The sequence below is a fragment of the Parambassis ranga genome, chromosome 16, assembly GCF_900634625.1.
Source record: "Parambassis ranga chromosome 16, fParRan2.1, whole genome shotgun sequence".
Taxonomy (NCBI): Eukaryota; Metazoa; Chordata; class Actinopteri; family Ambassidae; genus Parambassis; species Parambassis ranga.
The window spans coordinates 5,598,868-5,626,642 of record NC_041036.1 but is presented as its reverse complement, the minus strand read 5'-3'; the positions used below and the strand labels follow the sequence as shown (position 1 = coordinate 5,626,642).

The window sequence follows — 27,775 nt, the reverse complement described above, 5'->3', positions numbered from 1 at the left end:
GAAGAGATTGATGCTCACAAAACACACATACAGAAACACGCACGCACAGACTGAGCTTCTGTGGAAACACTAGTAAACATATTAGTCATTTTACAGTGAGTACACAACTTTTTACAGCTTTGTTTACAACACCATATATGTTCCTTCCTCTTCTTGTCCATGCTTCTTTTTTTTGTGCCATAACTTAAAAAGAAAAGGCCTCGTTCTCTGCTCAACACAGGCACAACATGTTTTTTCATTGGCATCAATAATATGTTTTACTCAACTGCCTCAAAGAGACGAATGAAGTGTACGTGTCAAGTTTAAAAATAGTACTGTACATGTCAAGAATGGAGGGGTCAAGCTACAGCTCTTAAGCTGAACAACCAGTTTGACACAAAGCCACATGTTTCTATGTCTACAACAAGTTGCAATTTTCTTTGAAAATAAATAATTCATAAAATTCAAATGGGATTAAAAAATATAAAGAAAAATAAAAAATTATTTGTCCTTTTGTTTTCCTGCTTTATGAAATAAGGTCTTGCGTGAAACAGAACTGACAGGACATTAACTCTCTGTGTGCTTGTGTTTGTTAGCATTAACTGAAGGTACCAGCACATTTTTTTTTAAATTACTAATTGACCCTTCTGTGGCAAATAAACTGATTTGATGTGATAAGGCCTCATTAAATGAAACATGTAAAATGGACATAAACAGATGTTATATATTGTCTGTATATGTAATAAGCAGGTATAAGTGTTTTAGATAAAACATTTTATTGTTTCTACTTTGTAGTGAAGCTTTGTTTCTTGTTTTGGTTATGCAGCAAGCTCATGACACACAGAGAACAAGTCAAATCCTCATTCAAGCTGCACATATACTCATGGGATACACTACACAAAAAGAGAGGGGTTCTTCACAGCAGAAACCAAATGCACTCTAAAGGCTGATTCCTAATGCTTTCCAGCCTTCACTTTTGTAGCCACTGTAGCCATATAAATCAACAAACCCTGCTCTGTGCTGATAGATTTACTTTCGCTGTGCTATTCAGAAAAACCTTACCCATCACAGACCCTTTCCCATCCTGCTACATTTCTGTTGTTTGTTTAGCAGATATTGACAAGTTTTGACTTTTATGAGCCACCACTTTCCCCTGCAAAAACAGATTTCTGCCAATTATCCTCCTCCACAGCAGCATTATCAAACCTCAGCCCCCGAATTTACTGATGGCACTTCATAAACTCACCTCAACACTAATTTAGGACCATATTTCATAATCCAATGCTGACAGCTAGAGGGCAACCAATCCCCACACAAGCCCCTTCCCCCTGCATCTGATACAGTCCTGCTGAGATGTTCTATCATATCTATCTACCCTATGAACTCCCATTTAGCCTTTCCTAGGGGCACTCTGAGCACTGAGCTTTCATCATCTCATATTTACGACCGATGTAATCACTTAAGCTGATTACCAGGGTTCACAGAGGAAACAGTTTAATTTGCCTCAATTGCTTTCAAAACCAAGAACAAATTCATAAATCTTAAAGCATGTAAAGATAATTTTGTCTTGGAAGGCGCAGTAGGTTTCAAATCACTGTTGGTCTTTGTTTTGCGTCGTAACTGGCACAGCGAGGATCAAATCAAAGGAGCACAGCTTCTTTCTTTTTTTTAAAGTAAATTACAAACTTTCTTTGTACTTTTCTTTCCGTTCTGGCTGCATTTGTTATCACTACAGTAAACCACAGCTTCACCAATGTTTGGTTTTCCTTCATAGATACGATCTTCCTCTGCCAGTTTGACGTTTGTGTTTGAGTTTGAAATGAACAGTAAATCAAACAAACAAACAAAAATCTCATGAGCAAATCAAAATGTTTTGTATTTCTGAATCAGAAGCAGAGCCTGCGGTGGGATAGTTGTTTACCGCTGTCAAAATTGACCTTTGCAGAATTCCGTTATATAGCTGTGTGTGTGTTTGAATGATATGCATGCCCTTTAAGCCTAAGCGTCTGAGCTTCTATATCACCTATACGTGAGCTTGAGAAATACTTAGCGTCACCTCCAATTTTTGAAGCTGCCAAAACAAACGAGGAAGGAGATATTAAACTTCGCTGCAGGCACTGTGGTGGACGTTCCGCAATAAGTTCTCAAAGCCAGCCGGGATCTGCCGCCTTCTCCCCCATCTTCCCCCCTCTTCGTGTCCCTGTGCTGTTATTTGAGGCTCTCAGCAATAATTGAGACAACTGCATGGTAAAGATCCAACTAAGAGTTAAGTGCTATTTAAACATATCGTATTATTAGGCTCGCACTCCAGAATAATATCTTCTTGCGGAATGGCAATATGACTACTTGTCCAACTGATGTACTGAAAGATAATCAGTCAAATCCATATCCAGGGGGAAAGAAGCCAAAGCCAAAGCTCCCTTCATCTGTGTCAAAGCTAATATCTTTGTTTTGGAAAAGGGGACCAAATTCAAGAATATGTATAAGTTTACATGAGAGAGACACGAACTGGTGTTGTATTCCTCTGAAGTCTGTCTTGTGTTGACTTTTTGTCACCATACAGAAGGATTTCTGAGACCTCTCTGCTCTTCACTTACCCCTCAAGCTGTCATGGGGGGTATCTGCATTTACCCTATAATCACAGAGGCTGTGACCTGCTTAAAAAAGAGCAATGCACCAAGTGATTTCATCCACTAACGGCTCCGGCGGCAGTGCAGTAATCGAAGGCCTAATCTTATCTCCATTGCCTTGCGGTTTGAGAAAAATCGATGGCTGACCTCGAGAAGGCATTAAGACATACGGTAAATGGTATCCTATGCTGCTGAAAACTCGCCCCTGCTCTCCTGTTACCCCATCCCTCCACACGACGCAGACGGTCAATTAATAACTTTCGTAGGACATGGAGAAGGGATGGGGGCAGAACAAAAAAAAATAAAAATCCAAACAATTTTGAAGAAGATTCGGGTGGACTTAAGGAAGGTAAAGCCGGAATTTTTGGCGGCTTGTCGTTTTCATAAACAGGCCAAAGCGGAGGCCATTATTTGTGAGGGAAGGGGAGAACTACTGGCGCCAGTGAGATTTGATTTCAGTGGCAGAAATTGGATTAGCAGCCATTAAGGGCCTCCTCACACATACATTTATAATGCTGTGAAGGGGAAAGGATCTGTGGCCAGCCAGTGCTCTCTTTACTCACACACCGACAACTCCTCTGTCTGGGAAAAGGTTACGGACGCTGACACTGCCCTATATTGCCGCTGAACTTAGTTTGCAGTTGATTTATAGGTGGGACACAGCGGCATGACCTCAAGTGACCCATAGTTCATTAAGGCGTAGACCAGGAGGTAAGCCAAAACTTTTAATGGAGCTTTGTGCTGTTGTTAGACTGCAGGGGGAAAAAAAACTAAAGAATGGTGATTTGACATTCGGGGCAGAGTAGAACATGATGGAGATGAAATTTAGAAATTCGTAACAGATACAGATCTAGATGGAGAATAAGCTGTGGCAGAGACGCAGACGTCAGATGTAGGAAAAAAGAAATCGCCTTTTGACAGGCAAGACAATCATTTACAAGGAGCTCATCTTGCCAACCAACTGACAAGAGGCTCTCTGCACAGCGTCACTTAGGCCTAACAAGGTTACTCTGGATCACACTCTTTCATTCACTCTTTCAGTCTGTCCTTCCCTTTCCCCCGTGCTCTGCTTACTATCACAGCGCTGCTGGGTGAGAATGATTTAAAACATACGCATTCCGATTTAAAAAGCTAATGTTGGGATTAGGTCGCTCATTATTTTCTCATCTATGGCCCGGTGGAGGATCTGCACAGAGATTTAAAAAAGCAGGTTAGCTCACTGCTCGGCTCTTTGATGCCTTGTTTCACTGACAGTAAGTTAAAGCGAAAACCCAACTCGGAGATTAACGTCTCTAAGCGGAGAAGTCCCGGCAAAACATGCATGACTGACACGGTGATTAATATGCCCGATGGTCAGTGCAGACAGCATGTTTTTCTCCCCCTCTGGAGAAGGTCGATCACACCAGCGAGAAGCAGCCACAACCTGCTCAGGAAAGCTACAGAACAGATGATGACCCTGAACATTAAAGTTCTTCTCCATCAGTCTACTCAGAGTTCAAAGTCACGCTCCAATGCTTTGCACAATACGGTAACTGTTCCCTTGTGCTGTTTGGGTTACCACCGCTGGCTCCAACACTCAGAGGTAGGTTATCAAGTCGAAACCTTTACTTGACAGATGCTAAATTAAGCCAAACTTCCAACAAACTCAAAAGTGCTTTGCCTGAGCCACTTCCTATGCTACACCTTCATTAAAATATTTTCACTGTATTTTTTTTCAAATTGCTGGAAAGTTCGGGAATCACTTCTTCTGCTGCAGTACTAGGGAAAAACCCAGCGGAATGATTCTTTAGGTCAGATTTCCCAGTTGGAAACTTGGGGTATGAAGCTCCGGTTTCTTTGATACTCAAATGCTAACCTGACATTGTAAGGACTAATATAGACCTTTTAAGCCTCCGTGCTGTATGTACAGTAAGACACTATCTTTAGGGCAAACTATGTTATATTATATTTTGCTTATTCCTGATGTGTCACAGGTAAGTTTCACTGTGCATTGATGTATCCATTAAATTTAAAAGCAGTTGATTTCAATGTAGAAACAAGCAGCATTATAAACACAAAAAAATTAATAAATCTAGGAACCAAAGCGGCTCAGTGTTCATATAAGTCCAACTGGTGATCTCTGTAAAAATGATATTACAGTTCAGTGCAGTAAATCATATTTATTAATAATATTTAGAAACTATCTACTATTTCCACTGTGTCCTACTGTACCAAAAACTGGAGGCAGATCCATGACATATTTATTATCATAAATCTGCACAAAGCAGCTTTAAATCCAAAGATAACCGCCTCTTTTTAACTGTGAAGAGCAGATGCCTCCTCTTTAGACAACTGCATACAGCAACAGGGGCTAGATTTCCTCATCTCTAGTGGTAAAGTGGTTCAGTCATTATTTCTAATCGTTTGGTGGGGGTACCAGACACAGAAAAAGAAGAAATTGGGTCTGAGAAGTTAAATCATATGACGTAATATGGTTTCTGGTCCATGACATCCTGCCAACTGTTACGGTTTTCCCACTTCCACTTGAAGCTGCCAAAATGTAAAGACTTGTAGTTTGGCTTTAAAGCAGAAATGTGCGCATGCACACACACACACACACACTGCCGCCCCCTGCAGTAGCAAGAGGTAATCTGAATGGAGGCCTGCTGTTTATGTGACTCAACCTCAGCAAAAGGCAGAAAATGTGCCAGCAAGTGAGGTATGATGCTCGCTCTTCATTTTTCAGTTTGGAATAACTGATCATTATCAACTTTTTTTCAAGTAAACGGAGCCTTGCCCTACTGCAGTGGCTTTACATGGTCCATGGTGTCAGGACGGTAACGTCAGCAGCCAGGCAGTGAACAGGCATCACGACCGGCCCGCTGACTCTGATGCGCCTTGAAAACCGCAGGACCCAGAGAGAAGTGAGCAGCCCCCACTGCGGTCTGCTATCTCCGAGACTGACTCATCGACACATCTGGGCCTAAGTATATGGGGGCTCTCCTGCCCCACGGGCACTTGGGTAAATGAGGGATAATTAACTTTAGTTGACTTTAATGAATGGCTTAATGTTGTGTTTCATTTCTGATGAGAAAAATATAAAGCTCAGCACTTATCAAAGGGAGGCCCTGCGCTGATGTTCCTGAAGGCTTGCCGCTAGCGTGGGTCTGTTTGTTTTTGTATTTGTTGTGTGCACGGGGGCGAGGGGGAGCGAGGAGGAGTTAGCTGCAGCGCATGAAGGAGTAGTTTGGCACAGGACTATAGGGGATCCAATGATCAGGAAACCTGCTGGGATACACAGTAGCAAATTTATCATTCAAGCTGGTAAGTTACTACAGATGTGAACTCTGCCTTTACTCAAAGATAGGAAGAGCCGTAGCACTCAACTTTAATTTCCACATCTTCTATATCAAGATGAGATCTCTATAAAGCCTTTGATCCATCTCATAATTCCCACATGCTGGGATATAAAGCAGGAAATGTCCTGCAGAGTTATGATAGTCATCCATCTTTGTTTCCGATAAGTGTATTGCATCGAGCTGATGAAATTAATCATTTTCAGCAGACACATAATCCAGTATGGATTTATTTGGTCAATTCAATCCCTGATAACAAGCTTGTGTGATATAACTGTCATTTACATTTCCATGTCTTCACACTGACGCACAACAACTTGCTGCTACAGCCTAATATATTTCATTATTGTCACTGTGCCATTAAGGAGTAAAAGCTAATAAAAGCTAGACTTGGCAGTTCAGTTTAGTGTACTTTTACACACTCCTACCTTTTCTTTTTAACAGCAAATCAGCCTTGGCATCTATTGACTAATAGAATAAAATGCACTCACCCCCACCGCTCTGCCCCTCTCTGCACAAACCAGCACCTCACCGGGATTAACTGTACACTTTTTAAAACACCCTCATACGGACAATGGCTCAAGCAGGAAAAGCACACAGCATGCTATAACTCTTCCAAACACTATTAAAGAAATATTTGGTACATTTATTATTTGTCTGGGGAGGGGAATCTGCATATCCAGGATTTGTTGAATATAATTTAAGCCTGGGCCTCAAGTAACAGGGAGGGGGGTCAACCCCCAATGGAGTGTCCTAGCTTGGGAATTTACCTGGCTTAGCCACCTCTCGTGGAGCCTCTAAGCCGTGACCAAGAATCCCTCTGCACAACATCAACCCAGCCCGCTTTATGGAGAGGAATAAAATGGTTGTTAACACAGCTGTGATGGGGCACGCAATAAGGTGTAGGGGGGGTTTCTGCAACCCTATGGGGATATTAGTGAGGAGAAGGTAACATTGGCCAAGTAGTGTCTCATAATTGTTTTTCTTCTCCAACATAATGATGACTAATGCCAGTATTCTACGTAGATCTGTTGACGAGTTAAACTGGATCCATTACTGAGCTACAGCTACCAATGAAAATCCTGCTGTCATCAACATCACCCTGATCACGGTGACAGGCATAGCAACAGTAACTAAGGTGTTGTATGGCTATAATATGACACAGAGTATGGCTATGTGTGAAACGGTGTACATGGTTGGCATCTGCACGCCACTATATTTGTACATGAGGGTATTCGAGTGTGTGTGCTCATATGCACATGTTCCACTCCACCTGGTTTGCATCCTCCTGGTCTCTGTTGGTCTGTAGATGAACAAGGGAGGATATAGGAGGAAATTGTTCAGCATGATTCCCTCTTTATATCTCATTTCTGCACAAGTCCCTTCATCCCCCCTAGAGTTTCCCCATACTGGGAAATTCAAGTAGGAAATCCCTCACATGTTTGGACATGGAACACAACTGTCCCAAAAACAGGACCAGACCCTAACAAGCGGGGAGCCAGGCTAAGTCAGAAGGGCTTAGACACTAAAACAAAGACGGGGCCGTCAGGATCATGCCGCAATCCCGGTGCGATGGCCAGTGATGAGGGAATCAAGCCTGTCTGCCGCTTTTTGTTTTCCTTGATTGTTCTGCTAACTCTCGAAGAGTGCTGTTGTTCAGTCCCCTATGGTGATCCAACAGGCTGAGCATATTTTTTGATAAAAATAGTTCATTAGTTCATGCTGGTAGAGAGGGGAGAGATGTGTTTGATGTGTTTGTGGAGCTCCTGTTGCAAAGAGAGGTAAAGCCAATTCAGGAAGGGCTTGATCCTCTCTAAGGCCTGTGCTGCATCAAACACTTGTCAAACACAAGGCAGACAGACAGCTGAGTGGCTCTGACAGATCTGATCACAGACACAGGCAATAAGCGTCGCTGCCCGCTCAGCTCCTTTATCCAGGCACCGCTCATACTCTTGTCAATAATCCCCCTTCAATTCAGGAGAACACAAACAGAGGGATTTGAGGCATATGGCAGACATTTTCTTGTTGTTTTTAGCTGTGTATGATTACAGCGCAATTTCAACGGTCATTTCAGGGTCTCACCTCGCCGTGGAGAGGTTTGTGTACTCCAGAAGGCAGCAGCATCTGTTGGAGATGCAGCATGGGAAGGAGAAAGAGATCAAATCAAAGCAAGACTTAAGCTCCCGCTAATCCAAAAGAACGGTCTCAAGGCCTGTCGGGATCACGGCCCTGAACCTTGCCACCCAGTGGGAAGGAGCATTTATGTTTGAAGCGATTGGATATGGTACCTGGAATGGGTTGAGTTTCATGACACCGACCACTCAATCATGCCTTGAGATTTTCCTCAGAGACCCATCATATTATGTTCTCTAAACAGGCCACATAAGAAGGATTTTCTCACATGATGGTCAAAATCTTAAAAGCCATGTTGAACATGACCTGATTGAGGTAGAGGCCTTTCCTAAACGTGTGCCCCATATAAGGAAGGTGTCTTATACACTAGAAGAGTTTAAATTTAACAGCACTGCAGATATTTTTAATATGTGAACAAATATTCAGAAATATCTCAATGTCACTATGGTGAATATTAGATTTGCATTAATGTGCTAGCCAAAAAACAAGAAAAATATAAATAGGCATATGTTTGCAAAACTTCAACACCCAGAATCTCTACTGACTGATTTTATAGCTTTAACAGCTGATAAACGGTGGTTAAAGGGCCAATAAAAGCAGTGAATAACAAGCTGGATATTGTATGTGCTAACAAACATGGGAAAATTTTTATGTTTTCTTACTAACTGTCGCTCTTACTCTATGGCATGTCTGATTCCCCCCTGCCCACGTGTAGCCCAAAGCTTTCCAGTCATTGTCATTGTCAGTTACAAATGGTTGTGCAACCCCTTTAAAAGGAACTGGCTGCTGCTGGCAACATCTCCAATAGCTGTGCTCGCTTGGTACTAGGTACCTCTGCATTGCTCTCCTTGCTGGCTGCCAGTGCATGACTCTCAGTACTGTCCGTACCCCCAGAAGTTTGGCATCATTAAGCTATGTGGTCTGAAATAAGCATGGAAAAATGTATGTAATCCCTATTTTCTAATTATGCAAACCTGGTTTAAAATCAGCCACGATACATTGTTTTCAAATATATAAATAACCTCTGTGAGTCAAACATAGTTTATAGCCTCAGTCAGGTCCTGGAAGCGTTTTATGCTGTGAGAAAACGTGTTAGGGTCACCGACATGTGTTAATGTATTTAGTCCTTTACGCTGACATTGCTAACCTGTGACATCACACGAGTGCTTTTTAGTGTTGATGAGAGTGCAGCACTCACACACAACCCTGGCGAGTCGGCCCTGGTCTCTACTTATACTGTAATGGCTGTACTTTTAGTCTGCATCCCCCCTGTATTTGTCACTGTTAGTTCACACACACACATAGAAAAACACCCAGACATACAAGCAGCCAAAGGCCAGCAGGCCTATACTTGCTTGTTTTGTTGTGTCTGCATGTCTATACACTGGGTCCACGCTTATAAGCATGAGTGGGTCAGAAGCCACAACCTCTCTCTGAATCACCAGCTGTAATTAAAAGCTGTGATGTCTCTATAAAGAGACAGAGATGGAGAAATAGAGGGAAGGCGGGTGGAAAGAGGAGGAGAGGTGTGGAGTGGAGTGGAGTGGAGTGGGGCTCCTGGTGGCTGAGCCAGTGCAACTGTGCACCAGATGTTTTCAGGCTCCTCGCCTCCCCTTCTATTCTCCTCCAGCCAGACCACTGGAGAGGGAGGACTGCAGTGCACAGAGCAATGCCTCGAACAATGTGCGCCACGCGAACACATCCTCCTCTGTGGCATGCACATTGTTCCCTCAGCCTCACACTGTGATATGTGATACACGAGAGAGAGCGTGTCATTCGGGTGCGAGACAGGAAAAAGAGAATGGAAACAGGGACGAGGAATAGAGTAGATAATGTGGTGACTTGTTCTGCCTGTGAGGTCTGTTTTACTGTTTGTCGGTGTCTATTACATGTTTCTCACACTCTGGCTGCGTGAAAGTCTGTGTGTGCGTATGCATCCTCATCTGTCTGATGTGTTGTGGATGTGGAGATGAAAGCGTTTGCGGCCCACAGGAGAGTTGGCAACAGTGAAGGAGGTCTGGCAGACAGAGAGAGGAGGTGCTGGGATGCAGCACGACCAGACAGATCCCACTCTGACCAGCTCGGGTTATCTAAATATGAGGTGAGAAATGTCGACACAGGGGCCTGCTTCAAACTAGGGTTAGCCTGTTGTGGGTACTTTTTCCAAAAAAAAAAAAAAATTAACTGAAAAAGAAAACAGATGATTTTTCATTTATACCATCTCAAACAAATAGTTTTCCTATAATGTTACACATGTCAGGTTTGATGAGTCTCAAAACTACATTTAAATCAAAGCAGGGTCAGCAGGTTTAACTCTCACTGGCCAGCACTGAAGCTGTTCTGTGAAATCCTTCAGCACCTCATTGTATCATCCTCTCTGGTCATCCATCTGATAAAAAAAGGAGTTTGGGTAAAAACTAATTTCATCTTTGGCTGGTCAAATATTTCATGCACCATATGAATCAAACCCAACTTCAAAGATTTCATCACAAGCTGTTGCCATCCATCCCTGTGTGAGACTGTGTCTCAACTGCAGTAAAAAAAAAAAAAAAGCCTGGGTAGTAACAGCACCAACTGCCCATCAAGGGAGCGTTGGCTGAAGGTCCGCTTTACATCCCTGACTGTGTCATGGGCAATATCAGCCCATATACTGCACAGCGGGGGGAAATAGCTCCCGTTTGTGAGCCATGAGAACATGAAAACATTCCACTTCTGTACTGTATCGCCCCCTTCTCCCCCATCCGCTCCCCCCCCCCTTCCCCCTCCAGTTTGCTGCCACTTTGTTTGTTTGTGTACGTCTGTTTTTGATGGGGCTGTTGATGTCGGCCCATATGCCTCATTTCCTCTGCCAGAAGACGACAACGGAAGCCTCGCAACCAACGTCTCTGGCAAAAGTCACACTCTAAACACTGCGTGCTGACACATTAGTTTTACTCGTAAAACCTAAAACCTAAACTCAAAAAAAAAAAAAAATAATAACCTGGGCTTTGATTTCAGTCTAATAGAGATAGTCACAGATGTATAAGCATCATCATCTACTTAGCACCACAGAAGGTTTGCTGATGATTAGCTGAAATTGCTAACAACACACCCTTTACAGAGAGATGAGTCAAACAAATAAGAGGACGGCTGTATCTAATGTGTGTACAAGAGAGTCTACAAAAGGCAGTTCAGCAAAACCACAACTCAACTGGGCCAAAGAGTGTGAAAAAAAAAACCCTTGACTCGCACCCCTCCTCTTTCTTCCTGCTTGGAAAAGACCAGATGACAATAATGTGGAGTATGGAGCCCCAGTGAGCGCCGCTGACCCCTCCTCTTCCACCTCCCTCCTTCCATCCCTCCACCCCCTGGTCTTTGAAAGGCCTCCACATGTTTATGGCTCATGCCTGTGGTATGACGATGGATTCTCCATATAAAAGCCAGCAGGATCATGGGGTGTTTCAAATATTGCTCTCTGAAGACAGTTGCTGACAAAATGACAGCAGCCATATTTATTTTGGTCAGAGAGCAGGGGCACTTAGTGGGAAGTTAATCAGAGCCCCCTGTTCCCCTCCTACTCCTCCTCATTCACCCACCACCCTCCAATAAGGAATGTACCCAGGGCAGAGAAGTCTCAGAGACTACTGGTAATGACTTTCTCCGACAGTGGAAGATTTAACACTCCCAAACTGCACAAGAGGCAGAAAAATAAACCCAAAAGATGGTTGGAGACCATCAGCATAAAGCAAGTGTTGATTGCCTGTCCAGACAGGAGCCTAGATAATCAATTTTAGTGAGATATTAAACAGAGATGAAGGGGAAAAAAATTATATTCAGAGATTCAGAGACAGAGATTTGCAAATTCGGAGTAGTTGAAGCAGAACTTGTGTTAATTTGTGAGCGTGACCGCAGCGGTGACCATAACTGCCATTGGCACTGGGATGCTGGTGACGTGGCCAAGTCAATGACAGGTTGATGTGTCTATCCTCTTCACCCACACTCTCATTCACTACAGTGCAGAGCAGAGCCTCCAAAATACTCTTTCATCTTTGCTGCACAGTCATATGAACAGCACAAGGAAATTGTCATATTCTTCATCTTTACAACCAGATTTGTCTCAGAATTTAATTAAATTAATGAATGATGTGAGTTAGTGCATTGGGTGGTGGTGGCAGGTGGACGTCGGCCCAGTCGGACACCAACCCAGGCCGTGTGTCTGTAGCCAAGCTGTCAATGTTGTCCAAAGGAGGCAGAGTGCTTCTGAGGCCTTCTAACCAGCTACTGTGTCAGCCCCTATGGAGCGGCCTTATTAAATGAAGATTAAGCTGTGGCTCCTCCAGTCACAACAGGCTGCAGTGAGAGGCGCAAATAATCACTATGACAGGGTGGCTGCCAATTAGTGCTCTCCTTCTGTCCTGGGAAAGCACTCCTCACTCCACTCCCGCTGGCGGGAAGAACTGATCCGGATTGTCCGTGATATTACCCGGGCCAGAGATCGCCGTTAATCACCACCTGCCATTCCACTCTGGCATAAATCAGAGCAGGACTTGTCATCTGTGCACCAGCTCTCCCGTCCAAAAGCCCTGACTTCCTGTAGAGCACACCCGGCGAACATTAATTGGAATAATGAGATAAGTACATGAAGGAACAGAAGTGCAAACCTCTGTTTTCAAGTGCTTTGGGTAGAGTTCAGAGTGGTGGCTCGAGCAGAGCTCCATTGTTGTTTGGCTTGGACAAACTGCACCGTGAGCTGTTCTGCTGAGACACGAAGAACACGCTCCATAAATTAGGCTCAAGTTGAAAGCGTGCATCTGTTTTAGAAAAAAAAAAAAGGCTGGCTTGATGGTAGAAGGCTACATCTGACAAAAACACATCCAGAAATGTGTTTGGATGTCGGCTCTCCAAACCAAACACAGGCCAGGCTCAGATGTGATCATGCTAAGTGCGTAACTAAAATGCTCAGATGTGAGTGGCATCTTTCGCCAGACCTTAAACCTCTTGGCTCAGCGAGTATAAACTTGTGTGTCACACGCTTATACGCATGCACGTGTATTAACTGCTTGCTCATATGCAAAGGACTGCCAGAGACCGGAATTGTTTGGTGTTGCACCACAGACAAAGCGGTTGAGCTTCCTCCAGAGCGGATTTGAGGCAATCACCGTTGCTTCGTGCATCGTTTTTACAGGAGCAGAGACTTCACAGCAGATGGTTCACAGACGGTGAGGACTAGGAGGTCCACAGTACTGTTGGTTCACCGCAGAACCAGACTGGCTTCAGACAGAACCTGGCATAAATCCCACCAGTCAGCCAAATCCTTCTGGGGTTTGGTCGATCTGGGCGGATCTGGGTTTCTTTTGGTGCCCTACACCACACTGTAGGTGCCTGTGTGGTAACTTGAACAACTGCCCGCCTCTCTGTCATGTCCAATGGTCTTAAATACAGTTACCTCGCGATCCTTTAGATGGCGCACTACGTAGAAGTGCAGAGGTGGTAGAATGTATCTAGGTGAGTTTATTGTCTTCCACACCCCTGCCACAGAATGCATGAGAAAACTTCCAAGGTTCAAATTGATGGCAGTGGGAATGGACTGAGCAGCATGAGTAGAAGAAGTAGTTATCACAGTTACAGTATAAACACAAACTGCACAGAGAAGTTATGACAGACAGTATTAGTGGTGGCTGGATCCAAGCACTCAAATGACTGATGGGATAGAGGACTTGGCCTCAGTTGAGCTCTACAGCAGAAAGGGTTTCTCTAGTTACACACACGGGAGATCAATACTCCCACAAAGGTCTGTAGCTCTCCCAAGTACAGGTACATAATCCAATGGCCAAAGATAATCATTATATGTTCCTTCTCTCTTATTCTTTCTGTTTTCCTTCTTTTTCTTTCCATGAGGTCAGCAGGATGTGTCAGTGTTCACATGCTCACAGAAACAGTTTCACTGCAGATTAAACTGCATTGTTCTGGAGGGAAAGCTCTTAAATGTGTTTAAGTTATCAGTTCCAAAATCTGCTCAGCTATAAATTTTTACTGTTCCATAACTTCATATCATAAAACTTCTGTTCTTGTTTGGGATAACTTTGGGGCTTGACCACTTCCTTCACTACAAACACCCCTAAGAAAACATAGCAATCATAGCTACACACAAATGTCACTCCTGCCTAAGGTGTTTGTACCGTCTGAGAATCTAAAAGCCGATTTGTAGAAACTGTAGGAAATTAGCCGAGAGTTGCACTGGTGCGGTTGTGTTGGACTTTACTCCCTCTTAAATCCCAAATCAGGGATTACGTTAATAAGTGGGAGTTACGAAGGCTTTAACACTTTAGCTTGTTTACATCTAATGTCATTGACATGGCAGCAGCAGCAGCTGCTGTTCAAAGATTTTTAAGGGCTTGAGAGCAACAGAAGAAAATACACAGGAAAAAAAAAACATAATCCAACCAGTCTCATATATCGGTTTGTAAACCACTGAATCTGATGACAGCGATTGCTGGGAAATCTCCATAGGGAATTTCTTAAAGGCATCAATACCAAACAGCTGAGTGCTGCAGTGTTAACACTCCTCACCTATCCACTCCTCCCGTGGGCTCACCAGACACAGACAGAGGGGAGGGAGGAACCCGGCCTATCCACGCTGATAGCTATGAAGCAGCTATTAATAAAGTCTCTTTATTGTTTCTAGCCTGTTCAGTGGATCACTCCAGGGATCCAGCAGATAGAAGAGCATTTTACCGTCTCAGGGGTACAATGCAAATGTCTAGTGTGCAAGCTAGCTGGACATCACTAAAATCATCATGTTTTCCAATCACTAGGTAAATATAGTCAAATTTTCCAGTTATGGTAATATATATTTTTTGAAAAATTTGCCTAATATATCCTGAATTATCATGCCTTGCAGTTTGTGGACATGCTGCACCGCTCAGAAATCGGTGCAATCCACAGTGAGTGGAAGCAAACCAAATCCCCAATTTATTTGTGCCAAACTTCAAAACTTTGCTTAAAATTAGCTTGACAGCTGGACAAAGTAGCACTTTTTAGAGAGCACTACCACATATTTTGTCTTTCCTTGCCATTTTCTGGACCGGAGTGTGTTATCAGGACATTGCTGTTCTGGAAAACGCCGGCTAAGAGAACAGTAAATGAATCCCAGCAGTGCAAAAAATATACGGTGTTTACACTGATCGACAAACTTGCACGGAACATTTTAGACACGGTCTATGACTCGTCGTGTTTTGCTGTGAAAACGACTCACTACTTGACATTATCTGGGCTTTACTCTCTCCGTTTGTGTGTGTGTGTTTTACCAAAGGATTAAACCTTTGCAGGCATATAGGAAAAGAAGAAGATCATTGTCCTTGTGCACCTCACCTAAGCTGGAAAAAAGGTGATGTGTCAGTGACGTTTGGTGTAATTTAAATACATAGATATGTAGAAATGCAAGCCTGGGTGATCAGATAAGCATCGCCATAAATAGTGTATAGATACATTCTGCGTCCTCTTATTTCCTGTCTCCATTTAATCCTCAGCATCTTTACAGTCTGCGGTTATATAATCCTGTGCTTATCCTAAACATTGGTGTCTGGTGTCCACCGAGAAGAGCTGATAAAAATGTTCTCTTTTAGACTGTCTTGAGTTGCATGTGATCATTCCGAGCACTTTTTACATTTATATTCTTCTGATTATAAATCCATACGCTGAGTTTGCAGTTTTCCTGATTCAGTTTGTCATACTATAAAATTGCAACACCTGATATTTTAAGCATCTCTTGAGGCCGGTGGCTTGCAAAGTCCTTGAAATTTGTATAAATTTAACAGATCACCTTCATAATGAACTGTAGCGCAGGCTTTCCACATGCCCTGACCACTTCCTGATCACCAGCATTTCAAGAGGGTGGCCTCTCTTCCCATTGGATTACGCTTTATTATCACTCATGGGGAGTGATTATTTTACAGTGTCAGTCGGTCGAGCTCTCATGCGACATTGTTGGATCTGTGAAGTGTTTCTCCTCCTGTTCGACTTCAGCAGCTTACATTTTTACATTGTATTTATTTGAAGTGTAGAGTGTTGCATTTCACTGGCTCTTGCCAAGTGGGGATTTTTCACTAGCAGTGGGGAATTAACAACACATGCCTAAGTCTGAAATTTGCCTTTATTAAATGAGCCACCATACCACTTCATGAGCCCAGAGAGTCCTAAGATGCACACACAGTGACACTTTTACACACAGTTTGTAACCACCAGATGTAACTCGGTCACTGGATAAGGAACTGTATGGAGACGTTTACAATGACCACATCACCAGGGGACAGTAGCGTTAAGTAAGACGGACATGGGGAGTCTGCTGTTGGTTTCTGCGTCTGCTATGCACTCGGTTTATACTTAATGACAACTTCCCATCAGAGGCTTCATGCTGGAGATAATTTACGACAGTAACCATGTGCAAAAATGCCAACTTTTAATTAAAGAAGGTCATAAAGGTTCTTGGAAAAGGTCAAGCAGGCATGGAGAAGCCATGAAGAGGTGTGTGTGTGAGGGGGGTTGTGGAGAATTCCTCTGACAAACAGGACGGCGCTTTAGGAACTAAATGTGCCATGGAATCACAGTTTCCAACCCAGACAGCAGCGACTGCCTTGGTAGTGGTGAAATATGAGAAACTATCAGAGGTTTATTTCAAGTTTATTTATTCTTTCACCACTTTACTAAATGACCCTCCCATTCAACACTCCAGGCCAAAAATGGAGAAAAATCCTCGAGGTTAGAATATTTCCCTCTTTCTGTTAAACAATGTTTTTCTTTTTTTTTGACACACTGAATAATATCTGCCACTGTAATTGCTTCCTTATTTGGTAAATTAAATATTTACACTTGGCCGATCCTAATCCAAAGTTTATGAGAGACATTAGAGTACATTAAGGGAAAAGACATTTATTTTAAAAGCACTGCTAACTGAGGCCATCACCCCCAAAATGGTGTGTTTAGACCATGTGAGAGAAATGGTTTACTCTTTGAAAAAAAGCTGTATTCACACACAGAGAAACTCCAGATTTGACTTCTCTTTTAATGGCCTGACATGCGTGCTGTGTGCACCACAAATATCTCTCAAGTTGACAGGAGGAAACAGAGATGGCCATTGAGGAAACCTGCAGTTCATACTTTGAAGAATTCCACTGAGAACGGGTGATGGGGGGGAGAGAGGGGTGAGAATATACCTCGGAAACAGAGCTGGCCGCCATGGAAAAATACTGATGTATCTCAAAAACACAGACGGCGAAAAAACAAGGTTGCAATGTGGAGGGGTTACATGAGACAGGTGGAACTCTGAGAGGGGGGAAAGAGTTCTCCTTTGGGATAAGTGGGCTGTTTTCTTTAATATTCAACAGAGTAGTGTAAACTTTAGAGTGAATGTGCTCGGAGTTGGAACAAGCTAACAGAGGCTCTTTCTCACACACCTCACCACATGGCTGTATAACATCCTTACCTCTCCTGCAGTGCCTCATGGCCATTTTGCACATCCTGGACTCAGCGATGGTGGGACAGGGTATTGTGTCCTTGGGTGGTTTCTTTACAATGTGCCGCGTCCGGGTCTCCAGACCCCACTTATAGCCACAGGTTTTGTTTCTCCTGGTGCAGGCTCCCCATTCGCTCCACTGACCCACCTCACAGCCCTCTGCAGAGAGACAGAAACATTGATGTGCAGTGAAACTATAGCAGAGTGCCATTTAGAGGTAACCCAAAGACCCCAGGTCAAGCTTTAATACAAGTTGAAGGAGCTTTATTGGGATGCTATAACTTCTTTGTGTGTGGTCCCAGTTGACCTGCTAGTCTTCCAAAAATAAGCAGGCCAACCGAGGAGTTATAGAATACAGGTAAAGTAAAATTGGCTTATACAATTTGTTTAGTTTCACATACCTCCACACTCCATGGTGTCTTCCAGCGGGGCAAAGCCCTCGGGGCACTTATCAAAGCAGCGCCCTTTGTGTAGGTAAAAACCCAACTTGCACTTTGTGCAGAAGTCTTTACTGAAGCAGGACTCACAGTTCTCTATCCTGCACCCTGGAGGAAGAAGCAGAGAAAGAGGAAAGTCATCAGGGGTCTGAGCAAGCCTCTCATCTGGAGTTGATCGAGAGCTAAGGGGTTTGGGGAAAGGGGTTCTTGAAGGGATTATACCGTCTCTCCCGCAAAAAAAAAGTAGTGATGCCCTGTGAATCATTTCTCTCTGGAGCTCAGAAAACTTGTTTTGCTTGACATTGATTTTTTTGTTTTCATCCTCTTGTTGAGTGTGAAAACACAACATGAGCAGAGACAGTGTGAAATTATGTCAGATTGACCTCTTTAAGCAGTTGGATACAAACACACATGCTCATATGTTGTTTTACTAATAGCATACTGCAACAGGAAGGAAAATCTCATTGGAGCCCTGAATAATAAGCTATCTTATCAATCCACACTGCTCCAATGTGTCTGTTACCATAACTGAAAATTATTGGGAAGTCAGGTTTTCATTAAAGCATGAATGATAGCTCATGATCACAAGGCTGGCCAGCTGTGTGGATCCTTAAGTTTTTGGCTTCGATATAAAAGGGGGAAGGTGGGTTTGTAAGGGGAAGAGGGGAAGAGGGAACAAACACAACAGCACACTTATCCTCCCACGCCACACCCTACTGCTGTGCATGACACACAGTGCTGCGCTTGCAAAGAAAGGCACGGCAATGTGTCATCAAGCCCTCTGCAAATAGCACGTCAGGCAGGGCCAAATTACAACAACCACACCAACAGGGCGACGCACAGGGACACATGATTAGAAGGAGCCTCCCATAGCTGTCTAATTTATGTCGCTGCTCAGAAACTCTATGTGGCCCTGTTGCCCAATAAGTGTCAGGGAACCACAATCTATAACCTGTAGACTCCCCTGGGCTTCCCAGGTAGGGTGTCATCTGCCCCTCTAGCAGTGTCACGCGCCGAGACGCAACCATGCATTAGGACGTGTGTTTCTCTCTGTGCGTTACTGTGATTTTCCACATGTGAGAGAGCGACGAAGTGCTGCTCTTTTATCTGTGACCCTTGCAGGGCCCGGGGAAGGGAAGGTTCTCACAATCACACCCCTTAATTACACCATCTCCAGCTAACCATCAGGCCTCCTCCTCGACATTCCTCCAAAACGAGGGGGTCCCTCCCCGCTTTACTTTGAACCCTAAAGTATGGCCTCTGCCCACTCACTCTGGTCTCACGCTTTCCAGAGCAGTCTAAACAAACCATGGAGACACACACACACATATGCACAAACACACACATACCAATAAGATATGGCTCGAGATAGACCCACTGTGTAGTGAAGTTGTGCTCCACATTTTGAAAAAATGTAGGTACAATGACTGTAAATCATTTGATTCAACTGTATTATGATTTAACAAAATAAATAAATACATAAATTCTAGCTGCATTGCTCCATTTTCGATTCCTGGAGTGATCCAGGTCTGTAGAGATTTTCTTGTGGAATGCTGCAGACTATAAATGCATTTTGCCATCTTTTTTAAGTCATCTGCCTCTCGTCCATTTTTGTCTGAATGAAACTGCAACACTTGCGTTTGATACAAAACAAGCCTGATACAAGGAGCAAGCTACTAAATCACAGAGCTAATTGGAAAGCACAAAGCTGCCTTTTACTCCTCACACTTCCCAGGCCTGTCATCACCTGAGAGACTTTTAGCTCCCAAACAAAAAAATAAAAGAGCAAGATGGGGAACGAGAACATCTGGCAGTAGTTCTCAAGCACTTGGGTTGTTGTGCAATCCTCGGTTATTGACAGTAAATATGAGCAACACAGATGTGTGGAGTACTCTATCCTTTGCAGCAGCAGTAGCACTTGACAAGGTTTTTGATTAAAACATCACTGTTGGTTTCAGTTTCAGATGTAGCCCGGCAACGACGTGAATGCCAGGCAATCGTGTTTTCTAAACAGAAGATAAGTAATAATGTCACCCTGAGAGATTGATGAGGTGGATGACACATCAATGTGGCTCCATGAGGGTTAGAATGCTGGGAGGCATAAGCTGAAGGGTCGGAGGTCATCTGAGAGCGAGGTGGGTAGGAAGGGATCACTATGACAGACATTCATCCCTCTGTCCAGCTATCTGCCAAAAGGCTATCAGGGACAGTATGGGCTATCTGTGACACTGGAGGAGGTCATACACTGACCACTGGCACAAGTCAGCAGTTACACAGTGTGTCCAGCAGCTTCAGAAACAGATACGGGGGACTGGGTTCATTCTCCCTGTGGGATTAACCTTTGGACCACCTTTAAAGTCTTCATCTAGGTGCCTCAGGGAGACTAATGAGAAATAATGAGGTCATCAGATCCTACTGAAGACCCGGTGTTCCTGGGACTTAAACGTATTATCATCATTATCTCCCTGCCTGGTTCTGGCCATGAGTTACATTATGAACACAAGAGGAGAGAGCTGCGTGCTTCAGCTCTGAGAGGAACTGCTAAAACTGGGGGTGCTTGATTTAAAGAGATGTCGTCAGTCCTGCACCGGTTCCACCGTTAACCATATCACAGTTACACACTTTTTTGCTTGGTTTTGCACTTGAATTTAATGTGGTTTGCATGTCAAGTGCATGTGAAGTTAAGAGATGAGTCACCATGTGTCACTTGTGATCTAATAGCGCATGCTTGGCAGAAGCCGGTCCCTCGACTGTGGTCTGGATGGGGAACCCGCTGATTTTATCACGGACACTCAAAGCCTCAAGTCAGCTTCAGTCAACTGCTGTTCCTCCTCAGGCTGACAGCACCATGTGTAAACACTCCATTTATTGACATGAATATCCACGATGTAAAAAATGGTGCTAAATAATTTTGCGAAGATGAATCTCTCATGTTCCCCATACAGGGTCTTTTACATTATCCGGCTACAGTTTGGTTGTCAGACCACTCATCAGCCTACAATCACCCCCCCTCCCACAAAGTTAACCAGACTCGATGCTGCACAGCAGGAGTGTCCATGTCGTAAAAAGACCTGGCAGTGTGAGGGGGAAAACAAGCCCTCTTTTTCCATCCTTTGCCTCCAAACTAAGATGAACAGTTCTGACCTACTCGCTAGGCCCAGGGTTTGGCTGACATGGAGTTTTTGGCTTGCTCGCTGCCACCCAGCCATGTCATGTGGGGCTGCGGATGGCAGGATTTCATGGCAAAGGCCACAGCTGCCATGTTCTTCCCTACTCTCTGTTTTTTCCACATGGGTGCTCCTCTGCATGCTGGCGTGGAGCTAGGTGAAGCAAAGCTGGTGTTCCTGTCAGTCAGCATCTCTCAGAGGGAGATCAGAGATGACAGATGTGTCAGCGGTCCTCCACAGCTTCTTCACTCCAGGAAGCATACCGTCTATGATATACCAGGCTCCTATATCTGCTCAGTGCGGCTCCAGCATACACCCAGCTTCAGACAGTGGTCAAGCACAGACAGCCCTTCCACTCACACTACAGTATGCATTATTATACTGTGTTTTGAGACAAAACCCAATTGAACTCTACGTCTGGCTGTAACGTCCAAGGAGCAGGGCTTGGTTTAGTGAGGCCATTGTGTTGTCTGGCAAATCTGAAAGTGCGGTTAGTAAAGCTGTGATGATTAAATGTCCCTTGGTAAAGCTCAAAGGCCAAAAGCAACTGGTCTTTTTGTTGGTTAGACTGTGCAATGGAAATACCCACAAGCTCCGAATTAGAGCGAGGAAACGAGAATGAGAGAGAGCTGAACAGGAGACAGCTGCCAGTACTGCCAACTAAAGGTTGCAAAACCCATGTTAGTTACGTTGCACACCCTTGGTACCCTTTTGATTGGGGGCCAGGATGCATAGCTCTGATCCATTTCCATTTCCCATGATGTATTTAAAAAAAAAACAGCACTAGAGAAGATGCACTCGACTTGATGCAACAAAAATAGTGCAAGAATAGTATTTGGTTTGCTCAATTCAAGCAATAAAGTAATCACAATAAAGAAACCCACTGACAGAAAACTCTCTAGTGGCACATTAGACTGGCACTGAACCCGCTATGTTATTTGAACCACACTTCCAGGATATTGGCAATCTCAGGCCTTGATCAGGCTGGTTGTTGGTTGGCAGCGGGCACAGCTGGGGTTTTAAAGCTGCTGCAGTCAAGTAAGGCAACTGAGCTGGTGGCTAGAGTATGTGTATGCATGTGTAGCAGTGGGGGGTCTGTAATATGCCCTGAGGGAGGAAGTCTTGAATGTGGCCTTGCTCTCACGCTGACCCTCTCAACACTTTGTCTGGTACAGAAGACAGCTCTGATAGTTGCCTTTCAGCTCGTAATTCGTTCAGCCAGAAAGCACGCTTGTGATACAAAATGACAAAATATGCTTTGGCTTGGGAATGTATGTTAAAACCGAAGTATTATGAAATGTGACTTAGGCGAGAGCATGACTGCACCACATTCACGCAGATTTGGCTGTACATAAAGCAGCACACTGTGTGACCGTTGCTACAAATCTTTCCTGCAGAGCAGTGGGCTGACACCCACAGACACTGGTGCAGGGGCCTCTTCTAGGCGACTGATAAGAACCCCTGTGGATAACACTGGAGTTACTGCATATGGTTTATGGCTCATATCAACCCGTCCATTAGCTGCTGAAAGGAGTTCCAGCAAAGCAGAGGCCCAGGAACATAATATATAGCCATGCAGAAAGAAATCATGCAACAAAAAGACATTGCTAACGAACCAGCTACGTCTCGGCAGTGGTAGTTAACACTGTTGCTCCCATGTCTCGAGCCTCTTTGGAATCCAGCTGAAGTGTAGCTGCAAATGGGCTTCCAGTTATATTATGTTGCGGAAAGTATAGTTCCCATTGTTTCTGGCTATAATTATGGTGTTATTTTCTCTGCAGTGAAAGGGAAACCCCCCCAGAGCAGAGTCTTAAATTTAAAATTCATCATGTGAGGCTCAGCGCAGTTTCTCAAGTCATACTGAGAAATTAGTAGGTATATGGTACAGCCAATAAATTAAGATGCCAAATTTGGGCATAAGCGGGCTGGTTCTGGCCTTTTATGAAGTGTTAGAAATACTGCGATAAGTGGCTTCCCCTCAAACGGAAGTCTCTGAAAGCAGATTTCTTTACTAATTTGCAAACCACAGGGAAATACGGTAAATCACTGTCACTTTGAACTCTAATGTATTTGCTACTACAAGCACAAGATATGTAGGTCAGGTGAACTGCAAAGTACCTACAGCTTAACTTTACATGTGTCCTAGCTGAATGGTCAGATCCTCCAAAGAATGAGGATCATAAGTGTGGGTATTTTAAGAAGGCCGGGCTGAATCCGTTAACCCTCAAAGAGACTATAACTAACGGTGTATTTGGAAAATCCTCAACAATTCAGTCATAAATTCCTAAATTTAGAACTGGGTGCTTGACCCATTACACCCTCAAAAATGTTCCCACCATTGAAAACAATACATGTACTGACTCCTTATCTACAAGCTAGAGTCATCTCTCTGGTTTCCCTTTCTTCATATTGCATCACATCGTCAGCTCACAGAGTAGAGCAGTGTGTTCATTCCTTCTCTCCACCCAAAGTGTCTGTGAATGCTCTAGAGCCCCTTTAGAAAACTGAAAGTGAGGTTTCAGCCAGTGAGTGGCTAAGCCTCTTGCTTGTCTAGCTCTTGTTTTCCTTTAGCCAGGCAGTCCACAGAAAAAAAAAAATCTTGAATGAGATAAGATCGCTCAGACAAACTCTTGTGTAATAATAAGCAGCTGTTCTCTAAGTGATTTCAGAGGCTGCGTTTAAAAAGCTCACGATAACAGAGATGTAATGCCATGTTCCAGGCCCCTTTTGGAAACCAAGAGCACACAGCAGCTCTGACCACAGCGGTAGTCGCTGTCATTTGTCCACTGTGCCTTTAGCATACCAGTTGCCTGCATCAGCTCACTAAATGTTAAACTTCCAACTCAATAAAATCTCCATTTTTGGAGGTTGGACGAGAACTGTTTAGTGAAAATGACACGTGGAGCACAGCCGAGATTGAGGGTCAAATAGGAAACTGGATTAGAGAGCCATGACTGGAGCAGCGATCACATCAAAGTCGGCCTCGCTTTTGAGATCTGATGCTACGTGACAATACAAGATGTTGTTCTATGAGCAGTTTGTATGGAGAGGGATTCAGATTAACTTGCCACACATCAGGACCAGTTAAAGTCAAAACTCACCCAGCATGAGGATACAGCGGTTAGAATCGCAGGGTTAAAGTAAGAAAAAATATAAAAAAGAGAAGAAAACAAGATGTCCTTCTCCTCCAATTTTCTTTGAGTTATGAAAATAGGGTGAAATGACTGCGGAGCCTTTAGGACTTTGCCTCTAATGTGGGGAGAGATTTGATGAACTTGCATGTGTGGGAGTCTACGAGCATGCAGAGTGTTTTGTTTGGGGGAATCCAATCGATACCAGCAGTTTGCTAAGAGACCTTTTAATGTTTAAAACTGCAGTAAAGACATCATTTTATTTAAAAAAAAATGTCTGTGTGTTCATCAGCGAAGTGATACTAAGATGCTACAACAGAAATCATGGAAGAGAGAACATGAATTCTAACAGTTGATCCATTAGTGCCAATAGGTGGCAAACATGAAGTAACTGCATGATTTCTTAGTGTTGTGTTCTAGTATCGCTCTGCGGGTACAGACATACAAAACTGGCTCATGCAGCTTCAACATGCTTTTCATTTTGATAATCAAATAGAGCCAGCGGATGTATTTGCATTCAGGTCCGCCGTGATTGGGTAAGCAGAACGTAGGTCTTTTCTCTTCCTGCGGTTGCTGCATGTTCTTATTATTGGGCCTAAAGGTCCGGACACCCTCCTCTGAGGCTTCATTTTAGTGCGTCTGTCAGGAGTTTGGCTCGGGGAACCAAATGGGTTCAAGTTCCTCTCTGTTTTCATATGAAACACTCAGCCAACACCTCAGGCTCCGTGTAAACCTATAAAGTCTCTCTCTCTCTCTCTCTCTCTCTCTCTCTCTCTCTCTCTCCCTCTCTCTCTCAGTCTTCCATATTCCGTGTTAAAATAAGGTTATGAGATCAGGGTGCTAGACGGAGGGCAGAAGGAGACATTTCATTAATTGGATTTTTCTTTAACGAGAATCACGAGAACATTAAGATTTTTCACTGTTATTGTTTGGAGATTTTTTTTTTAATAGTAAACCATAATTCATTTAAGTGTGTGAGGACCAGAGTGTGTATAGTCTGACTCAAGTTATGGTAAAGAAACAAAGTGCAGTCCGCATAAGGGATATGTGGAGATAAGTATTATAAATATTTCATCTTGTTTATCACTGACGCAGCAGTAAGTAGAAGTGAGCTAACTTTAGAATTAGATCATATTTTCCTACCTCATAAATACACTCCTAATCTACAGGGTTTATGCGGCTCTTAATGCTTTGTTTTGCAGTTGCTGATGGAAGATCTGGACACTTTGGTTGTGGCTGGCTTTCTGTTCAAAGGTGGAAAAAAAACCACAAATAACTTTGCCAATAAATGACACTGTCCAGCGAAGGTCTCAATCCAAGTTAATTTGACTCCCTTATTCTAATATAATTATCTTTGTACAACCTCACTTCCAAAGAAGTTGAAACTGTGTTAAATGGAAAATAGACACCAAATGCAATGAACTGTCAAGTCTTTAAAACTCAATATTTAACTGGGACATGCAATGTGCCGAATATTGAAAACTGGTATTTAAAGTTTTGTTTCAAATTCATACTTATTTTGAAATTAATGCAAGACTGGGAAAGGCTTGTGGTGCTAAAAATAGCTGCTGTGACCTCTTACAACTAACAATTAATTTTTAGCAACAAAAAAAATCAAACAGATTTTGCTACTATGAAAAAAAAACTGAGTAGATGGCATGAAGGCTATGATGACACCTTAGCTGGTTTGGCTGAGTCATGGGTACATATTGTTTGCATTTGCCTGCACTTCAGATCTTCAGACATCTTGATGACATAGGATGTAACGCAGGTGTAAAGGGAGTGTTAGACAGAAATGAGAAACAGCACTTTTCCTAGCTGGAGTTCATCGTTAAATCCAGAGGGAGATCCTTGCTATGACCGGGCTTCACAACTTTTACACCTGTGTGAACAGATGAGCTGTTCAAATTGCGAGGTATGTGTGTGTGTGTCTCCTTGACAATAAATCGAGCGTTATGGGAAAACGGGAACCGCAAGGAAGTGTGTGTGTGTGTGTGTGTGTGCGGCTGGATGGGGTAAAAAAAAAAAAAAAAAAACGGGGTGATGGATGTTTGATGAGTAAAGGTGGAGTGTGTGAGAATCTTACTGGAGCACATGTTGAGTTCAGGGCTGCGCATGCCGTAGTATCCGGCTGGACAGTCGTGAAGACACTCTCCGTACTGCCTCATCCTCTCCCTCCGAAGGAACAGGAAGAGTTTGGGCTGGCAGTTTACACAGCCGTTGTCCCTGGAGCACACGGAGCAGCCTTTACAGATGGGGTACGCTCCATAGCTAGCTGCAAGACAAACAGATAAAAACAAAAATCAAAAAATTAAACAAAGAATGCATCAATCCACTTCGGTCGAAATGTTTGATGGTCAAGCAGAATGTGAAACTTCCTCCTACACACCCACAAATATGAAGTCAACAGGGTGAAAATGCATGTTCCATATTCAACCGTAACTTAACAGTGACCCTTCAGCAAGCATCAGTGCTGCTGTCAAGCTTTTGCTTCAGCCATACTGGAGGATGCGTCTGCCACGGTGCTTCATACGGTTGTTTATTCTGCACTAAACACAGAGAAGCAAAAGTCCTTCAGATCACTGTCATGTCACTCATGTGTGGATGACCCTGTTTTCACCCGATGACAGGGGCAGGGTGAACTCCAGGCTACAGACGCAACCGTGGGAGGGCTGACCAGCAGAATGCATCTCAGTGCAAGAATAAAACCAAAATGACCATAATAGATATATCAGCAGGATATTTTATAATTCATAGTAAATATGTCCAATTCAACAATTTGTCATTCATGGAAACTCTGGTTCCCCTCTCAACGTTCGAATTCTGATTGGTTATGAATTCGAATATTGCATTAATTCTGGTCGGAGCTGGCCTCCTAAATGATCGTGTTGAGACAGCCGATGAAAGCCCCCAAAACCGCAGTGGCTCTGGCCTCGGCTCGAGTTGCCTGTGGAAGACAAAGGAGCCAGTAAAGAGACAGTCCATTCCACAATAAGTGACTTTTAATGTAAACTTCTTAGCATCCCGTTTACAGGAAAATGTCCTTGGGCAAATCCAAACGAGAGACACTTCAGTTGATTTTAGCCAAGTCTTAAATATCACAAGCAGGGACCGGGTAACGGCGGCACTCATACTGAGCGACCTACCACAACGCTTAATAAAACACTGCGCAGCAAGCTGGACAAAGCCTGAGAGACAGAGCAGAGCACGCCTGCATTACTGGCCATAGATCCGCATATTAGATTTCTCTGAGCAGATTTACTCAGACGAAAGTGAGCGCTAAGTGGGCCCAGTGCAAGCATCAGTTTGTAATCATGTGAAAATCAGTCAGCGGATGTCAGTGGCTGCCTTGGACTCATCTTTTTTCATTTCTTTTGTTGGAGCGCTGGGAGACAGTCTTCGCAGAGGTACGCTGGCTCTGCCAAACTATACTTATTCTCCCTGAAGCTCGGGGTGGATGGAAGTAAGATTAA

At 43.6% G+C, this 27,775-nt stretch overlaps 1 protein-coding gene across 1 annotated transcript in view; it reads right to left on the bottom strand.

Annotated features, from left to right (window-relative positions):
• The window catches only part of rspo2 (R-spondin 2), a 51,304-nt gene that overhangs the window by 3,059 nt on the left and 20,470 nt on the right, over positions 1 to 27,775 (bottom strand). Inside the window, exons 3-5 of the mRNA XM_028425829.1 lie at positions 26,389 to 26,577; positions 17,969 to 18,112; positions 17,538 to 17,726 (exon numbers count right to left, since the gene is read on the bottom strand). Coding sequence (XP_028281630.1) covers positions 17,538 to 17,726; positions 17,969 to 18,112; positions 26,389 to 26,577 — 522 coding nt within the window. The remainder of the gene's footprint in view (positions 1 to 17,537; positions 17,727 to 17,968; positions 18,113 to 26,388; positions 26,578 to 27,775) is intronic.